Source organism: Sinocyclocheilus grahami, unplaced genomic scaffold (genome assembly GCF_001515645.1).
Source record: "Sinocyclocheilus grahami isolate Dianchi unplaced genomic scaffold, SAMN03320097.WGS_v1.1 scaffold415.1, whole genome shotgun sequence".
NCBI lineage: Eukaryota > Metazoa > Chordata > Actinopteri > Cypriniformes > Cyprinidae > Sinocyclocheilus > Sinocyclocheilus grahami.
In genome coordinates this window covers 320,336-339,596 of record NW_015505594.1, presented here as the reverse complement: position 1 = coordinate 339,596, position 19,261 = coordinate 320,336, and the positions used below count along the sequence as shown (strand labels likewise).

Here is a 19,261-nt window from a genome sequence, read left to right as displayed (position 1 = left end):
CTTTAGTGGAGTCAGCAGTTCGCTTGACAGTAAATAAGGATCTAATCCTAAAGTATAAATTTTTTTGTAAATACCATTGTTTTCCGTTGTTGGTGAAGTGTTATTTTGGTATCCGATCACTAAGGAGAGGCTACACATGGTCCTAAAGATGGCGGCCGCAAAAAAAAGTCACGTGACTGAGACACGAGGGGTTATCCAATAACAATGGAAAGGTCCAGGCAGGGGCAAACAGTATCCGAACAGGGCAAGACGAGAGAGGTAATCCGAAGTACACAGGCAATAATCAGAAGACGAGGAAACAGACAAGGCAAGACTAGGCTAAGGCTATCGAGAGGAAACCGGCTCCGTAGAGTAGCTATCGCTAAGAGAGTGATAAACGCATACAATACTCGGCAGCTAGAACGGAGTGAAATTGGGTGTTAAATAGTGAATGAGTGATATAAAACAGCTGTGTGCAATCAGTGCTGTGTGCAATCAGGGCTGTGTGCAATCAGTGCAATGAATGATGGGATATGTAGTCCGGGGTGAGATGCAACAGTGTGTAGTGCGAGAGTCAATGAAAATGGAAAGGGTGACCTCTGATGGCTAGCAGACGGAAGTTCATGGACCGGATCCGTAACACCCTTTTCCTAACCTTCCTTTTGTTTGAGAAATGATCCAACTGAATGGCCCAACGTGAAATACCCCAACATCTACAACTATTTGTGTCCTAAACGCTCGTTTTTTGGGTCGACAGCTTACAAAAACGTAGTTCTGTTTTTTTTAGCTTGTTTACTGTACACCTTGTCACATAGCAGCTTTTAGGCATTGCTCTCTTTTTTGTTATAAGTCAGAGATGACAAGGAGGCAGCTTCCCGCAATAGACAGTCAATGTATATTAGAGTTGGGTCGTTCTTGAACGATTCGTTCATTTTGAACGAATCTTTAATGTGACTCTGGAAGAACGAGTCGTCTCGGGGAGTGATTCGTTCAGTCACGCATGCGCAACATTCTATAGGTTCTGTACTGGAATTACCCTGCGTTCCATTCGGAAGGGCTCATCCCTATGCCCTATGGGTTTACCCTTCGGAGTGAGAGCTTCGAAGGGTTGAAGGGTGTAGGGGACCAAACAACTGTTTCTTGAAGTGCCCTTCTGCGTCATCATCACGTGCCCACACGGAGGCACGTCATCATAATAAGCTTAACCAATGCAGTCTGAGCCAGAAAGAGAATTGATTAGTTCATCTCTCGAGTCTTCGGGTTTTTCGAGTCGTTCGTTCATCACATGACTGACCCATAAGCTTAACCTATGCAGTCAGAGCCGGAAAGAGAATTGATTAGTTCATCTCTCGAGTCTTTCGAACTTTGCCTCAGCTTTTCCACTTAATGACTGCCGCTCGGTCAGCTTTACTCGTAGTCTACACATAGAAACTTTGACTCATTCCATATGTGCAGCTACATGCATGATAGAGGGGTTAATAGTGCCTCACATATTTGGAGGAATTTAAAACAAATATGACAGAAAGACCATGTGATGGAGTAAAAACACTCTCAGAAATAAAGGTACAAAAGCTGTCACTGGGGTGGTACCTTTTCAAAAGGTACACTTTTGTACCTATAGGCTCTAATATGTACACTTTAAGTACTAATATGTACCTTTAAGGTACCAAAATGGACCCTTTGGGTACAAATATGTACCATTTGAAAAGGTACCGCCCCAGTGACAGCTGTTGTACCATTATTTCTGAGAGTGAATTAACAGCACAAATCACAAAGCAATATTTTCTGCTGTTATTTCACAACTTTACATTTTATCTGTATTGATACATATGAATTACCAAGCAATCTTACAGCTTGTGAACTTTTTTTTTCCTCAGTGTTTTTTCCCCTCAGTATGCATACTGTGTTCTAGTGTGTGATAAAAACATCAAAAAAGGAAGTTTAACTGCACATTTACGGTTATACTTCCTAGTTTTGACAAAAAATTGCACGTTGATATTTACGCATGTTTACAGTATATTTTTATCAACTGTAAGATACAAGCATGTAATTTCCTCTTTGACTCACATGAACATGCTAATTATAGTCTAAGTTATAAGAGCCTTTGTAGACATGCATGCCCTGAAGTACACAAAAGCAGTCCACATAGCATCCATGTCCAAAATCAAATGTGAACCCCAATGAAATGTGTAAAAGCTGAAATGTAAATATCATGCCTACTATTAGTGCCGCTAGTTCAGGAGAGGTTTCAAATGTTATTACAATGTCCAGAGCCAAGGCGTTAACTTTTTCACTAGACTCAAGAATTTTACATAAAACAGAGACTCATTAGTGATGCTTTCATGCTGTAAAATGTAGATATCTGGGAACAGAGCCATGCTCCCTCAGGAGAAAAACACCTTTTAAAAGTGGGCTTTGTGAACGCTTTTACTTACTCCTGCACATTCTATGTCAAGCACCTCCTGGTCCTCTTCACCATCTCCTTGTCATGTAATAAATACTTTTACTTCACATTCAGAGACACTGATTTCTCAGATTCCCTCTGAAGTGATGCGAAAAGATCTTTGTGTTGATACCGGTTTTGTTCAGACACACATAGCCTCACATTTTACCAAACGAAGGCCAAACTGCAACTCTTCTCAATATGACAAAGCAATAATTTGTTCACATAGTTTGTTGCTAGCACATTATTTTAAGAGACAATTTCCCATGCCAACATGCACATTTTCAAACTGTGGATAAATCCCTGTCTCTTAGTCAAACGTAACTGGACACCAGCTATTGCCCAATACGGGTTGTCTCGTCTCTTGTCTATGACTGCTGATGGGCGAGGAAATATGATCCAGTGACTATAACACAAGTCTAGTTCATTTCAAACCCTTTTGAAAACAAAACACTTTTTCCTCTTTTTTTCAGTTCCTGGCTGAAAAAGTTATACTTTGCTTCTTTACAATTTTGATTTCTTTTTAAGTCTCAGATAATCAACTCAAATAAATGAATAAAAAGCAAGCAAATACATTTTCATTTTTAAAGTCTGTTACCTGGAATTCTGTGGAAACTATATTACACTTAATAGCTGTTAATGGTTTGCACAGCTGCTTATTTTATCACACGCCATGTTTTGCTTTCTCATTCTTATGTGGACATCTCAGATGTTAGTTCAGTCCCCACCTGCTTATCATATTGTCCTTCAATGGCAAGTCCTTGGCCAAATACCTTTTGCTATCCCTGGAAATGATTAACAGTGTTTAAAGAAAACAGCAGCAACAACCCCTGCATCAGCAACTCTGTGTCTGTCTATCTGTTTGTTTTTGTTTGTTTATGTTCAACTACGCAAACGCTATCTATGTAAAACTATTACTTAACTGCTCTATGGTATTGTACATACCTTGTTTAACATCCTGTCATAGTCTTCAGTAATCATATCACTTACACAAGTACTTTATGTTCTATATTTCTATAGTACATGCAGATACTTTATCATCTGTCTCTTTCTTAACTTTCATTCATAGATTTTCTTTTATATAAAGCAACGTTACCTTAAAGGAGTAGTTCACAATCAGAATGAAAATGCTGTCATCATTTACTAGCCCTCCACTTGTTCCAAACCTGTATGAGTTTCTTTCTTCTGTTAAAAAGAAGATATTTTGAAAAATGTTAGTATCCGAACAGTTGATGGGCACCATTGACTTCCATTGTATTTTTTTTCCTACTATGGAAGTCAATGGTGCCCATCAACTGTTAGAACTGTTAGTGAACTACTCCTTTAATTTATGTAGATATCCTATACGCGGTCAAATGTGGTCACTTACTTTTATGTAGTGTAAAATAAAGTAATTTTTTTGGCATTGAAAACAAATGAATGTGTCAGCAACAGAAATGTCCTTGAACAATATCAGAATGACAGCTAAAGATCAGTAATATCGTGACATAATGTTCAGTTTGTTTGCCAAATGTCCAAATTTTAGTCTGTGTCCTGAGTGTTTACATTGAATTTATGCCCAAAGTTGGACTAAAGACAGTTAAGCAACTAGATATGGTGTACTTTCTCTTTATAGTTCCAACTCTACACAACAACATCTTAACATGCTCACATATTTGCATGGACGTGAACACACCAGTTTCACGAACACACATACACACTCTACCAACTTGTTATACCAACCAATTTGGTGCATTTCTTCTGTCCTATATTCTGCAAAAATGGGCATAGTAAATGACTGCTTTATCTGATGGGCGCAAAAATGGTTGCTTTTACTCTTATCTTGGATCTGTCCTGTAGTCTTCTGAAAAACTGCGTTCTCGTATGCTGTCTCTGCACTTGAGAAAATGGATCAATTTTATTCTTACTACCATTTTAAAACCTTTTCATTTGTGCAATAAAGTGCTTTTTTCCATTTGCCCTCATTAGGTAAGACATTTAGCTTCTCGCTCTAGTCTTTTATTTTAGTTTTGTGATACAAGCAAAGGCTATTTTGTCTACATCAGGGTTTTATGTTCCAAATTAAAAAGTACATCATGTCCTCCTGCATAAATAGCCTTGGGAGACAGGACTGATAATACGGATACAAAGGTCTAGTTTTCTGTCCAGTTGTATGGAAGCTGCACTGCTTTATCACGTCAATTACTGTCAAGCTAATTCATTTGGAGTAAACACTGCACTCTGAACAGCCTCAGTGGCCTGTCAGGGAACTGCTGCATTGACTAAGCAATGGACAGCTATCAGAGAACCACACAAACCAGACACAGGACGGATGCCAAATGTGCAGATAAGCACTATTAGATTTTTATGTTTCTCTCATATTTGATTTACATCTCAACATTTCCCGTAGCTCCATTTGCACACATCACAATGCGCAACAATCCGTGCAGGGAATGTGGGCTATATCTTGAGCAGAACAGTGGAACTAAATATAAGGCCTTACACATTGTTTGGACATTGATTTAGCTATATTAAATAGAAATTATATTAAAAGCTACATTCAATTTGTGCAAATTGATCTGGCTCTTCTTAATTCCAATAGTACCAGTGGTTTGGACTTCATACTGACACCTACTGGTATGGAGGCACAGCAAATGTTATCTTATAGCACTTACATCTATAAACATTATTTAGATTCAGTCCCAACATATTGTCATGTGTTCAGAACACAACCCAGCTCATCCTCAAACCTGGGTTATAATGAGTTAATAGCTCTTTAAGTGTGTTGCACCATATAGATTCAAACAGCTTTTTTGTAACATTTCCGTCACACGCTTGAGGTATTCGGCCAATCACAACGCACTGGATAGCTGGCCAATCAGAGCACACCTCGCTTTTCAGACCGATGAGTTTTGTAAAAATCGACGCGTTTCAGAAAGGCTGGGCATAGAGGAGAAACAATAATGTACAGTATGTGGAAACAAAAAGGTTTGGAACAACATGAGGGGGAGTAACAACAACAGTAACAATAACATCATTTTCATTTTTTTGTGAAATATCCCTTTAAGATATTTTAACAGACAATGCAAAAGTTCTGATATAATTAGTAACACTGTTTTTTTATATAAATATATATATATATATAGAAAGATTGAGAAATTGAAAGCTGAAGCTACCATGGAAAGGAATGACTTTGCATCTCTTATAGAGGGGATGGAAGACCAAGCAAATTAACTCTTTACTTACATCTCTTGTGTATAATTTATTTTAACAAATATTCATTAATATATGACTTGACCTGAAGAAGGACAGATGCAGGTAATTGCACATGTTGATCTCTGACTGTTTAGGTTTCTTTAGTGCAGATCTATGGAGCCGCTGTAAATAATCACAATGGTACACAAAGTCTAAAAATAAAAAAATTAACTCATTTAACATTAAAAACACATGTATTTAGTGTAAAATGAGAAGGGCTTAGCCTTAAAGAAAATGATTTGCCATCCTGTGCAGCTGGCTTGTCAGTATTGTGGTATTATTTGTAACGGTATGTTTTACATGGACAGTTATTCTTTTAATGCTGTATTGATGCTTTCTAAACTCTTGAAATGTATTTGTTTTTTTTCCCCCTTAACTCTAAGCCTGGAGCCATATTGCATCCCTCTGCAGCAGTTTTGAGACCGCATCAAAGACCAGGCCACAGCCAATCTACATTGAGAGTTTGAAGAGCACAACATGACAATACATTGTGACGATTGACAAAAGGACCATTTCTGTGGATGAGGGCCTGACGTGCTGTGGACAAGATATTCTAGGTGTGAAACTTCTGTCCACCACAGATTAGTTCTGTCTTCACTTTCTAAGACTGGGACATCTAATATTGAAACACCACATTCTCTTCCTTTTAAAACTGACATTCCTACTTACGGTGTTGCCTCTTTTGTGGCCCAAATGTATTCATCAAATACAACTAGTGGATGTAACAAGAAGTATTACTTCACAATTAGCACACTTACAATTTTACAATATTTAAAACATTGATTGTCATTGAGGACAATTTCAAAATATGTGCCTGAATGTTTGTCTGAACTAAAATGTTTATTTAAATGTATCAAAAAGTATCTGACTTTCTTAAGAGATTAAGTTGATCTTATTTTATGAGAAATGTTATCCTCTGGTCTTGTTTCTGTTAACCGTAAGTGTAATTGATGTTGGCAACACTTTTTAATGAATACTGTGGTTAATAGCTAGTGCATTACAAATGCTTTTGTATTATGAAGAAAAATGACAAACATACTATAGATTTATCAAATGAACTGTCATTGACCAATTTAAAATGTTTATTTGTTGTCTGATTTGGACATTTTTCTTGTATCTGACATTTTATGTTACATGTTAATCTTACGTTATGAGAAATGTTATCTGCTAGTCTTGACTGTATGATTTTCAATCATCCAAGGTGTAGTTGATGTTGGTAACACTTTTTAATGTATACTGTATTGTAGCTAATAGTTGTAGTGCATTACAAGGCATTTGTGTCATCTAATCGTCTAAATTAAATTTATGAAATTGATTTAGAACATTTTGTTGTGCCTCTGCATGCATTGTTCTCTACCCTGAACATTTTTGACAAATTAAATTGCTAACATTTCTGTCTGTTTTATTTCAATTTTGTAGAATTACAAATTGATGGCAATGCTTATTATTTTTGTCATATTAACACATTAATTAGCAGTTTCTGATAATTTTCAGTTACACACAAATGTGTTTAAATGACACATGTGTTAAATTACATTATACAGTAGATGTGTGATCCATCTTAACACACAAATTGTGTTAAATTTGACACAACGTGTTGTCCCTGAGCACACTCGCCACGTGTTAAAATTCTGCACAATATGTGTCATTTTTAACATCTCTTTTTGCAGTGTAGAAGACCGATATGACTTGAATCCTCATCTCATGTGAATGCATATCATTTGAACATTTCTTAAAAGTTAAAACATCTATAACAAAACTTACATTATATCAAGCTCAAACCAGTATAACAGTATAGTTTTTTTCAGGGCAGTTAGGAAATGTCTGGTTTAGCCTACTATCTTGTGGGGACTCTCCATAGGCGTAATGTTTTTTATACTGTACAAACCGTATATTCTATTGCCCTACACCAACCATACCCCTCACAGAAAATGTTCTGTATTTTTACATTCTCAAAAAAACAAACTCATTCTGTATGATTTATAAGCTTCCCTTAAGAAAATTAACCACAGTTTTATTATAGTAAATGTGTAATAACCTTTTTTTTGGCACATTGATTACCATTTAACCACAGTTTTACTACAAATAGGCCTACCATGGAAACTATGGTTAGTGTAGCAAAACCATGGTTAATTTGTGGTTACCATGGTTTATAGTAAGCTTCTTTTTTTTGTAGTAAAATCATGGTTAATTTTCGTATGGGTTCTGTGACACGAGTCCCCATGAGTCGGTGTGTATTCAGGTTTAAGTCCCCACCGGGATAGAAAAACGTACACGCACGCACGCATAGACACACAGAGAGAGAGAGAGAGAGAGAGAGAGAGCGTAAAGCTTGACATCATTCCTCAGTGCCATACGGAGTTCTGCGTGTTAGTCGCCCACACTCGAGCTGAGAACAAGGTGGTAAGTAGCCTACATTCTAATCGACTGGATGTGATCTTATACTAAACCAGTTTTAACTTAAACAAACCGAACTGAATATATCTTTACGAGAGAGAATGCGATGAGGCCAAGCGGTCTCAAATGAGTTAACGGAGTTGAGCTGCCGCCTCAAAGTTATGTTCTTTCTTTCGCTCGACTTCTTTTTTTTAACCCACACTTTTAGCTAATGCAATGCTAACCAGTCCCATTCTACTACTATACAACAGGTTGTTGTTATAAGATTTATTTCGAGTTGAACACGATGACACACGTTTTCACCTAAAAGTTTAAACTTGAGCTGAACTTCTAGGGGTCTTTGATAATTTACTCATGTTTGTTAAACTCAAGCTGTTACTTTACCTTCCTAAATTGTGCATTAGTTATCATTGAAATTGTGTGCGGTGGTTTTAAAAGTAAAAGATATTTGTAACTTTTTCATTTGAATGTAAACTATGGCTGTGTCTCAAAACTTTTATGAGATTCTTACTTGGCTTTATGGCATGTAATCGGCGTTCAAGTGTTCGACCACTTACTGACTAGGTTTTGACACACATCCCATGAGTGACTAAATGCCCTCTAGTGTGGATTAAAGGGGTCATATGATGTGATTTCAATTTTCTCTTTGGAGTGTTACAAGTTCTTGGTGCATAAAGAAGATCTGTAAAGTTGCAAAGACTAAAGTCTCAAATCCAAAGAGATATTCTTTATAAAAGTTAAGAGTCAACCACGCCTACCTAAAACGCCTCGTTCTAACACGCCCCCACATATCTACATCACGATGTGGAAATATTAGCATAATGCCGCCCAAATGCATGCAAAGAATCTTTGTTGAAAACGACATGTTTGAGAGAGGCGGGGCATAGAGGACCTACAATAATGTACAGTATTTGAAAAATAATGTGTTTTTTGAACATTAAAGCATGTCAACATATTCTGCTACACCAAATACTTATCTTTAAAATAGCATCATATGACCCCTTTAACTTTCCGTTTGTGTGTAAAAGAAGGGTTTCAGTTGAGTCAGTTCAGGTTGTGTTTCTTACCACAAGACGTTTACAGTTGCTACAAAACATTTTGCTAATTCTTCCCAAATACACACATAGGTGGTTGAAATGAAGATAATAAAAAAAAAAAAAAGTTTACTAGACTAGAGATATATCTAGGTTTGTATCAAAGTTACGTTTTGTGTTTGTTGCAGCTGTCAAAAAGGTGCCATAGTAACATCGACTCCCCCAAACATGTTTACTGAAGAAAACAGTAATAACAAACACAATGGAACCTGGGAAACCTGTGCAGTTTTACAACTTTCTTGGCAGCTTAATTTCATGAGTAATTTGTCATTTGTTTTTACTAAATAATTTTTAGTTTTTCTGTCATATAATTTTAGACTAGCACAGCAGTGTAAGAGGGGTATATTTACTGTACAAAACTGGCAAACAATGGATCTTTACTGTAAAAATACAATGATCAAGCATTTTGGTGATTGTATAATTTATAGATCTTAAATTATGTATCATTAAACAATGGGGGCTGTTGAATGCTTGAATCTGATTGGCTGATGAGCGTTCTAAGGTATACAATTAATTTCACGATTAAAGTAGTTCCAGGCAGGTCTTGACCGCGTTACATGTCCGTATCACTTCGTCAAATGATTTCAGTTATTTCAAAGGTCCTTACAGCTTACAACAGCAAAAGAACCGAAACCCACACAACAACACTGACCAAGCAAATACATATAGTAAACAATAGGATAAAAACGACTAATTATATCCATGTTTTTGCCACAAATTTACATTCTATTATGTACGGAAAACACACACACTCGCACACACAGAAACACACGTGCACACAAATGTGTTGTTAGCGCTGCTCTGCCGATTTTATTAGTTAAATAGTTTAGCAACTTAAAAGCTACATGACATTTCTCACTAGCGTGGTAATAATGGCGTTGTTCCTGAAACAGAACAGGGCTGCCAACTTTTGAGTTCAACTTGGAGTGAGAATTTCCACGGTGGGATGGGTGTGGGTTTTGGTTGGGGTTTCGTGAAAGAAAAAAAGTAATTTTGTCTAATGTCTGGAGTGGACACACCTAGTAGTTAAGGTCATGATGACTGGTACTGTGTTTTATCTTAAAAGTATGTAAAATAACTGTTGCAGTGTTGCAAAAGTAATAACATTTCTTTGGTTGATTGGTCATTGCAATTTTTGAAAGTGAATCCAGCATTTATTTGAGTCAACATGCTGTTCAGGGGGCCCAGAAACCATGCTGCATGTACAGGGTATGTGGCCGTTGGTCCTGTTAGCAGCACGAAAATCAAAACTTTTATTCAAATTCCGAATGGAAAAAAACATGGTTACTATAGTTAAATCATGGTAACCACAAATTAACCATGGTTTTGCTACACTAACCATAGTTTAACCATGGTATTTGTAGTAAAACTGTGGCTATACAAATGGTAATCAATATTCCAAAAACATGATTACTACACATTTACTGTAATAAAACCATGATTAATTTTTGTAAGGGTGTAGCCTAGAAAGCGAGCGAATTGTGCTTCCATGTAATCATTAAAAAGCTGTCACTCTCTTCAGTTCATCACAAACTCACAATGTTCTGTTATAATCAATGAAGCTCTCTAAACTGCACAATGAAACTCTTATTTACATCATGTCTACACTTTGTTATGATGTTTGGAGGTGAGTGAATTCTGACTAACTTGAACTCAATGGCCAATCACAGGTGTTCAAAAAAATCAAAAGATATGTCTGTGATTGGCTATATTGCTCAATGCTACAAAAACACGTTGCAATAGAAACTTTCGATGCTTTTTTGAGTGCAAACACAAATACACACTGGACCCTCTGCCAAATATGTGACCCCTTCTGTGAAATCCGGCTAAATTCGCATGATCTAATTCTGAGATAAAGAGCGTTAAAGTTGTGATAGCCATAAAAATGACGAAAATAGGTCATTTATGGTTATTGCTGTAAATGATGGATAATATCAATGGATTCGAGATACAGTTCTCTAATTTTCATTTATAACATGATAAATGCTGAAATTAATGATTTTATTGACACTACATCTTATTATTTTGTGCAAAAAAAATCTGAAGGAAAGGCAAGAAAACTGCGACTTTAGCCTGTTTCCGATTTCTGTGTCGTTTTTTTTCGTGGCATCATCGAAATTTCAAGAACAGCCTTTTTTTTGTTACTCAATACTCTGCCAAGATAACCCGCTTATTTTAAGGTCATGACGTTGATGCTTCGGGTTGATGAATTCCTATCTGACATGAAGCGCGATGCTGTGAACGACTCAAAACGAGTCTGCATCGATCCGAAAAAAATACAAAAGAATAGTTTAGATGTTTAAAAAATATATTTAAATAGGCATATAATACATATTATTATTGTTTCATTGTAGGCTAAAATAACTCTTATGTATTAATAAAAAGCTTTGCATGTCCTACGGAAGCAAAGCACTTGCATCTGATGTTTCGGTTTTGTTTTTTAGAAAAAGAATATGCATGAATGAGAAAATAAAGTGCAGGACGTGCTTGATGTTAGTTATTAATCATAATAAGACACACAAAAAAAAGATCACTGACTGACACTGACCTGAAGCGCGCACAGAAAGACGCATAATACAGAATTACTGTATTTTAAAACATCTGTCTTGGCATGTGTTTACGCAAACATAGTAATTCTTGTAGCTCTAACAATATTCATTTTGTAATGAATACATACAATGAAGACTATGCAGTGATTATTTTTGATTATTCAATTTCAGTTTTTCTTGAATTTTTTATGTAGTGCCGGATTTCTTCAAAATTTTGCACAATAGCCCAAATACATGAATTAGATGATCTACTTAAATTTTATATATTAATTTATATATTAATGACATTTTCTACTTTATTTCATTTTACAAATAAAATAAAAGTAGACCTTATATGAATCATTTCAGTGAATTGACTTGGTAATTGTTGCTACAATCAAGCTCTTGTGGTTCCCCCCATTCGTTTCAATGTTTTTTGTGCTTTTTGGACATAAATTGACCTGTTTTACAAAACTATAAGAATTTTCCCATAAATGTATCATATGTCACTGAAAATGGGAGAATGTCAGCTATATTATATTATATTATATGTACATTTTGCATTACAAGCAGCTTGTGATGGGATGAAGAACTTTAATTAAAATATTTAAAATCTTATTGTTCTCAAAACACATAGCAAGGCACAAAAATTTCATACGCCAACTTTGGTTAATGTAAACTGTCTAATATTATCACCACCTCAAGTGTGCATTATTTTCTAATAATTCAACGGCCCGTCGTCAATTATTCCTTGCTTAAATTATATAGTGTTGGACAGCAGTAAATTCTACCTAATAAAATGCTAATTAAATATAAAATTGAATTGCATTGTACATAGCAGATAACAAAAATAACTCTTTAAAATAATAAAATCTATAAACGTCCATTTTCCAGTCATCTTTAACCAGAACTTATAAAAACACAATTTTACAGTATTTTATCTGATACATATTGCCTTAAAGGTCATTCTTTTTGCTTCTTAAAAAAAGTGTGTATTGTGGATTAAAATTGACATATTATAACTTAATTTTACAAAACTCTACAAAACAATTGTATTTTTTGTGAACGTATATATATTTTCTTAAAGTAAGGTAATTCATATTTTTTACTTAAAACATGTTTACAGTATTTTACAGTAAAACCTTAATGTATAAAAGTATTGCAAGTATGCTTTGTCAATTCAAATATACTTTTACAAATATGCTGTATACAGTAAGGTAACTTACAGTTCACTGGGCAACAGGTTTTTACAATAGCATTTAAAAAATATTTTTATTGGTAAAATCTACATATTTTACAGTGTAGCTAGCTATTCCTGTTTCTTAAGCTCAGTTTTTTTAGAGTTAACACATGAGTTGACCAAGGGAAAAGAAAATGGGAGGCACCGTTGTTTTGCATTATGAAAGATATTCTGGCAGTCAGAGAGGCTGATAATTGTGCTGTGCTTGGAGCAATGATGTGGGGGATGGTGGGCTTGTTTTTTTTTTGTTGTCCCTTGTTGAGGGAACCACACCACATGCATCTTCACAACTGTGAGACCAACTTTACAGGAAATGTGAGGCCCCCAACCTTAGTAGTCCACTCCACTCCTCACTTGAAACTCTCTCTGCAGTGTTAACATGGCTTGACTCTTTAAAATGCCTTGAGCAAAACAAGCCTCTCACGCCTCTGCAAGTTAAAAAGCTTTGGCTGGTATCCAAGGCAAATCTTTTAGAGCAGGGTTTCTCAGCACCTCAGCAGTTTTGATTGCGGTTTCGTAATTACTTTTTTTTTTCTGGTGTCCATTGGTATAGGAAATAAAAATTTAATGGAAAATCTCTGACACTGTTTATGTTTGCATGACAGTAATTAAATAACAAACAAACCATGGTGGAAAATTTCAAAATTTTTGCAAAAAAATATACATTTTTGCACACACATTTGTTGTGAATGCTTAACTGAATACATGATGTCAACTAACCACATAACAAATATTATAGCTGTATATTACTACCATATGTACTGTATGTTATTCTGATACACTCATACACTTCCTGATTGTAAGATTGAAACAAGCATTTTCTTTAAAGCTGCTTTGAAACAATATGTATTGTGAAAAGCACTATAAAAATAAACTTAAATTGAAGGGCTTGTTAACAAAAACATACTGTGTTTATGGAAAGCTTACCCAGGAACATATACGCCAGTTACATTACAGTAAGCACACCTTAGCAGCCACCCACCCCCATTGTCTTTAGAGAATCAACTTACATTTGGTCCCTTCCAAATCCTGAGATTGTATTCACAGCCCTGATAGTTCTGAAAGGTTATGTCATTTATCAACTAATGTTTGCTTGCAGTGTGGTTGCCTTCCAAACCCAGTGTGTACCTCAAGGCTCACACAGAAAGTTTGGGCAGACCTTTTGTGAAAAGGGGTCCCTTTTAGTGAGTAAAGGGCACATTTCTATGAGCAATCAAATTGGAATAGTTTGGCAGGCATTGAGGAGCCTCTCAGTTTCAGTAATACGAGAGTCCCAATTGACGTTGGTATGCAAACTAATTCATTCAGATGAATAACTATGCAAATGAAAACACACGGAAGGTTTTGATAGTAGTGTTTATATCTTTTCTTTGACCATGCAAAGCCAGATTAGACAGGAGTGTTGATTCACGGTAACCAAGATACCAAGATTTTGACATTTGCTCTATTTCAAATCATGAGAATCACGGTTATCTTTAGAAGAACGTCACAATTCGCAGGCTGCCCACGTCCTAGTGCAAATATTACTTTGGCCTAATACATTTAGAGCCACTTGTAGGGAAACTAATAAGTCTCTTTCTCTTTCTGCGTTACAGCTGTTGTAATTCCTCCTGATTAGTTTTCTGAATGGACCGCTTGTTTCTCAGCTTAAGCGAATGAGAACGTTCTGGATTCATTAGCTCTGGATTGGTTACTTTAAGCTCCTTGCGTTCGTTTTGAGCATAGTTCATTTTGAGTAATGAGCGGTGGGAGAGACTCGTCTGTACCGCCACTTTGCTGACTAGGTGGGTTTGGCACGCTGGCCTGAGATGTAATTCTGTTTGGTCGGTAGTGAGGCAGCTGTCTGCCAGAGAGAGATGGTTCTTCCGAATCAGCTGAATGTCAGCTGATCCCACATCCCCCACCCCATTACCAGCGTCTCCCTGCTCCACCGGACACGGCTCCCTAACAGATGAGGAAAGTCTTGTACTTCCTGTTTAGCATAAAATTTCAGCCTTGCTCTGAAGTCACTTTGGCTGTGGTTTCTGGGGTAGCTTTTTTTTTCTTTTAAAGTAAAGTGGTTGTTTCAAGGATGCTTGTGAAGGAGATCAAGCAGGCCATTTAAGTACCATGGATCAAGTACAGAGCTCTAGACTGGGAATTGTGGGAGTAGTTGCGTTTGACAGTCATCAATCTAAAGATGGATTTGCTGCATCAGTGCGATTGGTCCAATGCAGTCAGCGGTGCTTAATGTATGAAATTCCTCATTGTGGATTTGGTGGGGAGTATGAGGGAGGTTCAGCCACATTCTTGCAGTCTCATCAGGATGCAGCAGTTGTGGCATTTTTGTATTTTGTCTTGTACTTGTGTTTTTGAAGAATAAGTCGACAGACAGACTTTCATTTAGGTCAATTCGTCATGACTGTCGGTGAGAACAGGACGAAGTAAAACTTAAAGGTGCAGTAGGAGATCTTGGTAAATGCTAACTTTAGCCTGAAAGCACTGAAAGCGAACGTCCCACCCTCCCTGCAATCGCCGTCCAGAGCCACGCCCCTGAACGCATATACGCTCACAGACCAGAATACCAGAGACAACATTACTACAATAGGCTTTTTCAGCGGTTCCCAATTCCAGCCCATGTTCCGAAGTGAAGTAAACTTCAACAGATTTCCCCTGCTCAGGGAGTAGGGAGCAATGAACACTCTGTAGGGATCATATCGATTGGAACACAGTTCATGCACGTAGTTCACTTCTAACGAGCTGGTTATCTGAATCGGGTGTGTTTACTAAGCGAGACATGCAAAATATGCAGAGTGGGGTGGCGCGAGGACTGTAATTGGGAACCGCTGGGCTACATCATGTGTCATTCACAGGTGAGAAAACTTTAAAAGTACTACAATACCAGGAAGGAAGATCGGGTTGTTGATGTTTGTCTGCCATTCTCGCTCTGTCTGCACAGCGTGCGTGAACGCGCTGATGACGTATCCTGTCTGCGCGAACTGGGTGCGCAGAGGTATGCTAATACATACGTTGACAGGCAGGTAGGAAAGCCATTTAAAACGCTTGGACCGAGCGTTTTGATTGGACGAACATTTAATGGGCCTACGCCTTCCACAGAATATATACAGATAAATACATTTAGACCACTTAACTTAATGATTGCTATCAGGATGTGAAGAGACTTTCAACCAGCATAACAAAAAATGTTTCTGAAGACAATCACCTATTGCACCTTTAAGTAAAAGATTAAATAAATGATTCTTTCATTTAGCATTACCTCAAAGAATGAGTTTCTTAGGTTGACTTTAATAGGATGATTCACATAACAATAGAAATTATGTCGTTTACTCACTCTCAAGTACATCAAGTACATCAAAACCTATATGTGGAGCACAGAAGAAATAAATTGAAGGGAAAAATACTGTGATCTTTGCTCTTTTCCATGCAGTTATGAGAAATGTGGACTGTAGCTTCAAAAACGCCTTCAAAGTGGTTAATATCGCTTCATGTGAGGAAGCGACTGAACTTTAAAGGGGTCATATGATGTTGCTAAAAAGAACATTATTTTGTGTATTTGGTGTAATGAAATGTGTTTATGCAGTTTAAGGTTCAAAAAACATTATTTTCCACATACTGTACATTATTGTTTCTCCTCTATGCCCCGCCTTTCTGAAACGCGTCAATTTTTACAAAGATCATCGGTCTGAAAAGTGAGGTGTGCTCTGATTGGCCAGCTATCCAGTGCGTTGTGATTGGCCGAATACCTCAAGCGTGTGACGGAAATGTTACGCCCCTTACCATACTGTGATGCTGTGTCCCGGCCGGAGAGATGAGACAAAAACATTAAAACCCATTATAAATGAGGCATTTGTTGCATCCAGTGGGGACATAATTACGTATTATAATGACATATACTGTCTTTTTACGCGTATATGTAAAAACATAAAACCATGTCTGCATTTGTGATCAGAGAAATGACAAACGTTTGAATCGTCAGTGGCAAATCCTTTAAATATAAAACATTTACTTACAGTCTGTGAGTCAGAAAAGCCGGCATTGTAGTCTACTCTACCAGGATCAGGAAACAGTCCTCCATAAAATGTGCTGCACACATCTGAATATTTGGGTTAAACTGTTCTTGAACAGTTTTGTAAATACAGCTTAACCACTGATTTCTAGTCGTGTCCTCTTTTTGAAGGCCAAACAAAGTAGTTTCGCTTTCACAACGAAACACAGCGTCACACACAGCGGGCTTGAGTGAGGAATGGCCGGCGGGCTAGAGAACGGCGCGGCCAGCAGATTCAACGAAGGAGCGGCCGATGGGCTTGCGGCAACCACATGTGACGACCCCGGGCTGGACTCCGCTTCGTCCATGGTGAAAGCCGATCCAGCGATCCACAGCACGAAGTTGATGTATTTCCTCAGCAACCAACACGGATCAGCTCTGGGCATGACGAAGCGGATATCGTCCTCTTTTGGAAGGCCAAACAAAGTAGTTTCGCTTTCATAACGAAACACACAGTGCCTTCACGACATGGCGGCAGCAACAATACTACAGCGAGAATAAAAGTTACGTCTTCTTTCTTTGCGTGAACATTTGGGCGGCGTTATGCAAATCTTCCCACATAGTGAGGTAGATATGTGGGGGCTTGTTAGAACGAGCCGTTTTAGGTAGGCGTGGTTGACTCTTAACTTTTATAAAGAATATCTCTTTGGATTTGAGACTTTAGTCTTTGCAACTTTACAGATCTTCTTTATGCACCAAGAGCTTGTATCACCTCAAAGAGAAAGAAAAAAATTGAAATCGCATCATATGACCCCTTTAAGTTATTCACTGAAGTCTAGGTAAATTCAAGTAACAAAATATGACCTATGAGTGTATTATTTAGACCAGTTTTGACAGATGAAACAGAATAATTCATTTGTGAATCAGATAATGAAATCATGAAAAAGTCTTTCTAAATGTTGATGTTCTTCTGTATTTTTCAGGAATAAGGAGCTTTGGCAGCAGTGGGTGCTGCTTTAATATAAATGCAGCTGTACAGACGGGAAGTGAAGCTACATTGCCTCCGACTCATTTCCTTCACTGTACTGAAAACTGAGAAACAGCATGTCTGTCTCTTTTTAGCGTGTTCCACTGTGAGGCCTTGTGCTTTGGCTTTTGCAAAGTCATGATGAAATGGACAGCTAGAACAAAGCCATAATGGACAATCCTGGATTGAAAATCCTGTCATTTTCCACCTCAGATGCCATTTTGTTTTGTAAAGCAACTCATCATAGACCATAAAACCCACAATCCATTTGGCAGGAACAAGCCAAGCCAGAAGTTAATTCCTGTTACTGCGGTGGTTCCTTTAAATCTTTCCTCTGGAAAATTCACCCCGAGGTTTAGTCTGCCTTAACCATGATGTTGAGAAGAAAACTGTACTTAGGCGCTCTGCTAGGTGCTATTTTGTTTTTAATGATAGCTGCTCACACCATTCAGAAGGCCAGTGTTGTGCCCATCACAGATTTACCCACTCATCACGATGTCAGGTTACCAATGAAGAACCAGACACCGTTACAAACAGTTATCACAGAGCCAAGACGAGGTCATTCCTGTAGCTGTCCTTCCTGTATTGCAGACAAGGGTGTGTCGGAGTGGTTTGACCAACGCTATGATCATAAACAGCAACCTTACCTCACCGGCAGGGATAATGACATAGATCTGCTTTCTCTGAAGTGGTGGCTGGTAAGTGGCAGATTATTGGTTTAATTTCGGCATTTAGTTAGTCTAAGGCTGTCAAACATTTTTAAATTTGAATTAAATTATTTGCATGATATGTTGAATCATTAATCAAATAATTCACAATTTATCTCAATGTTTGCCAATACATGGAGTATCTTTGGCTACTGCATTGTGGCACACTGTTTTTTAATGTGTCCTTTTTAAACAGAAGTAATGACAGATCATTTATTCCTTACGCTGATGTACATTCCATTGTAACGTATGGATGAATAATTCACAATAAGTTACATTTAGAAAATAGATTGTTTGTATTTTGAATAACACGCTAGAAGTCTTCAACCCTGCTCCTGGGAACCCACTGTCCTGCAGAGTTTAGCTCCAACCCTAATCAAACACACCTGAAGCACCTAATCAAGTTCTTCAGGACTGCTTGAAAAAACACAAGCAGGTGTGCTGAAGCAGGTTGGAAATAAACTTCCCCAGGAGCAGGGTTGAAGACCTCTGCTCTAACTAGAGATGCTCTGATCCGCCTTTTTCGCCTCCGATTCCGATACCTAGGGTTCGGTATTGGCCGATACCGATCCGATACCAGTGAAGTTTTTTTCCCCCCATTTAAATAAATGTAGAATTTATATATCT

The 19,261-nt window shown here is 37.4% G+C and overlaps 1 protein-coding gene across 1 annotated transcript in view; it reads left to right on the top strand.

The window, feature by feature from the left end:
* The first annotated feature begins 7,963 nt into the window (after nucleotides 1–7,963).
* The window catches only part of LOC107551125 (CMP-N-acetylneuraminate-beta-galactosamide-alpha-2,3-sialyltransferase 2-like), a 16,293-nt gene continuing 4,995 nt past the window's right edge, over nucleotides 7,964–19,261 (top strand). The window contains exons 1-2 of the mRNA XM_016232620.1: nucleotides 7,964–8,059; nucleotides 17,884–18,625. Coding sequence (XP_016088106.1) covers nucleotides 18,299–18,625 — 327 coding nt within the window. The 5' untranslated portion in view covers nucleotides 7,964–8,059; nucleotides 17,884–18,298. The remainder of the gene's footprint in view (nucleotides 8,060–17,883; nucleotides 18,626–19,261) is intronic.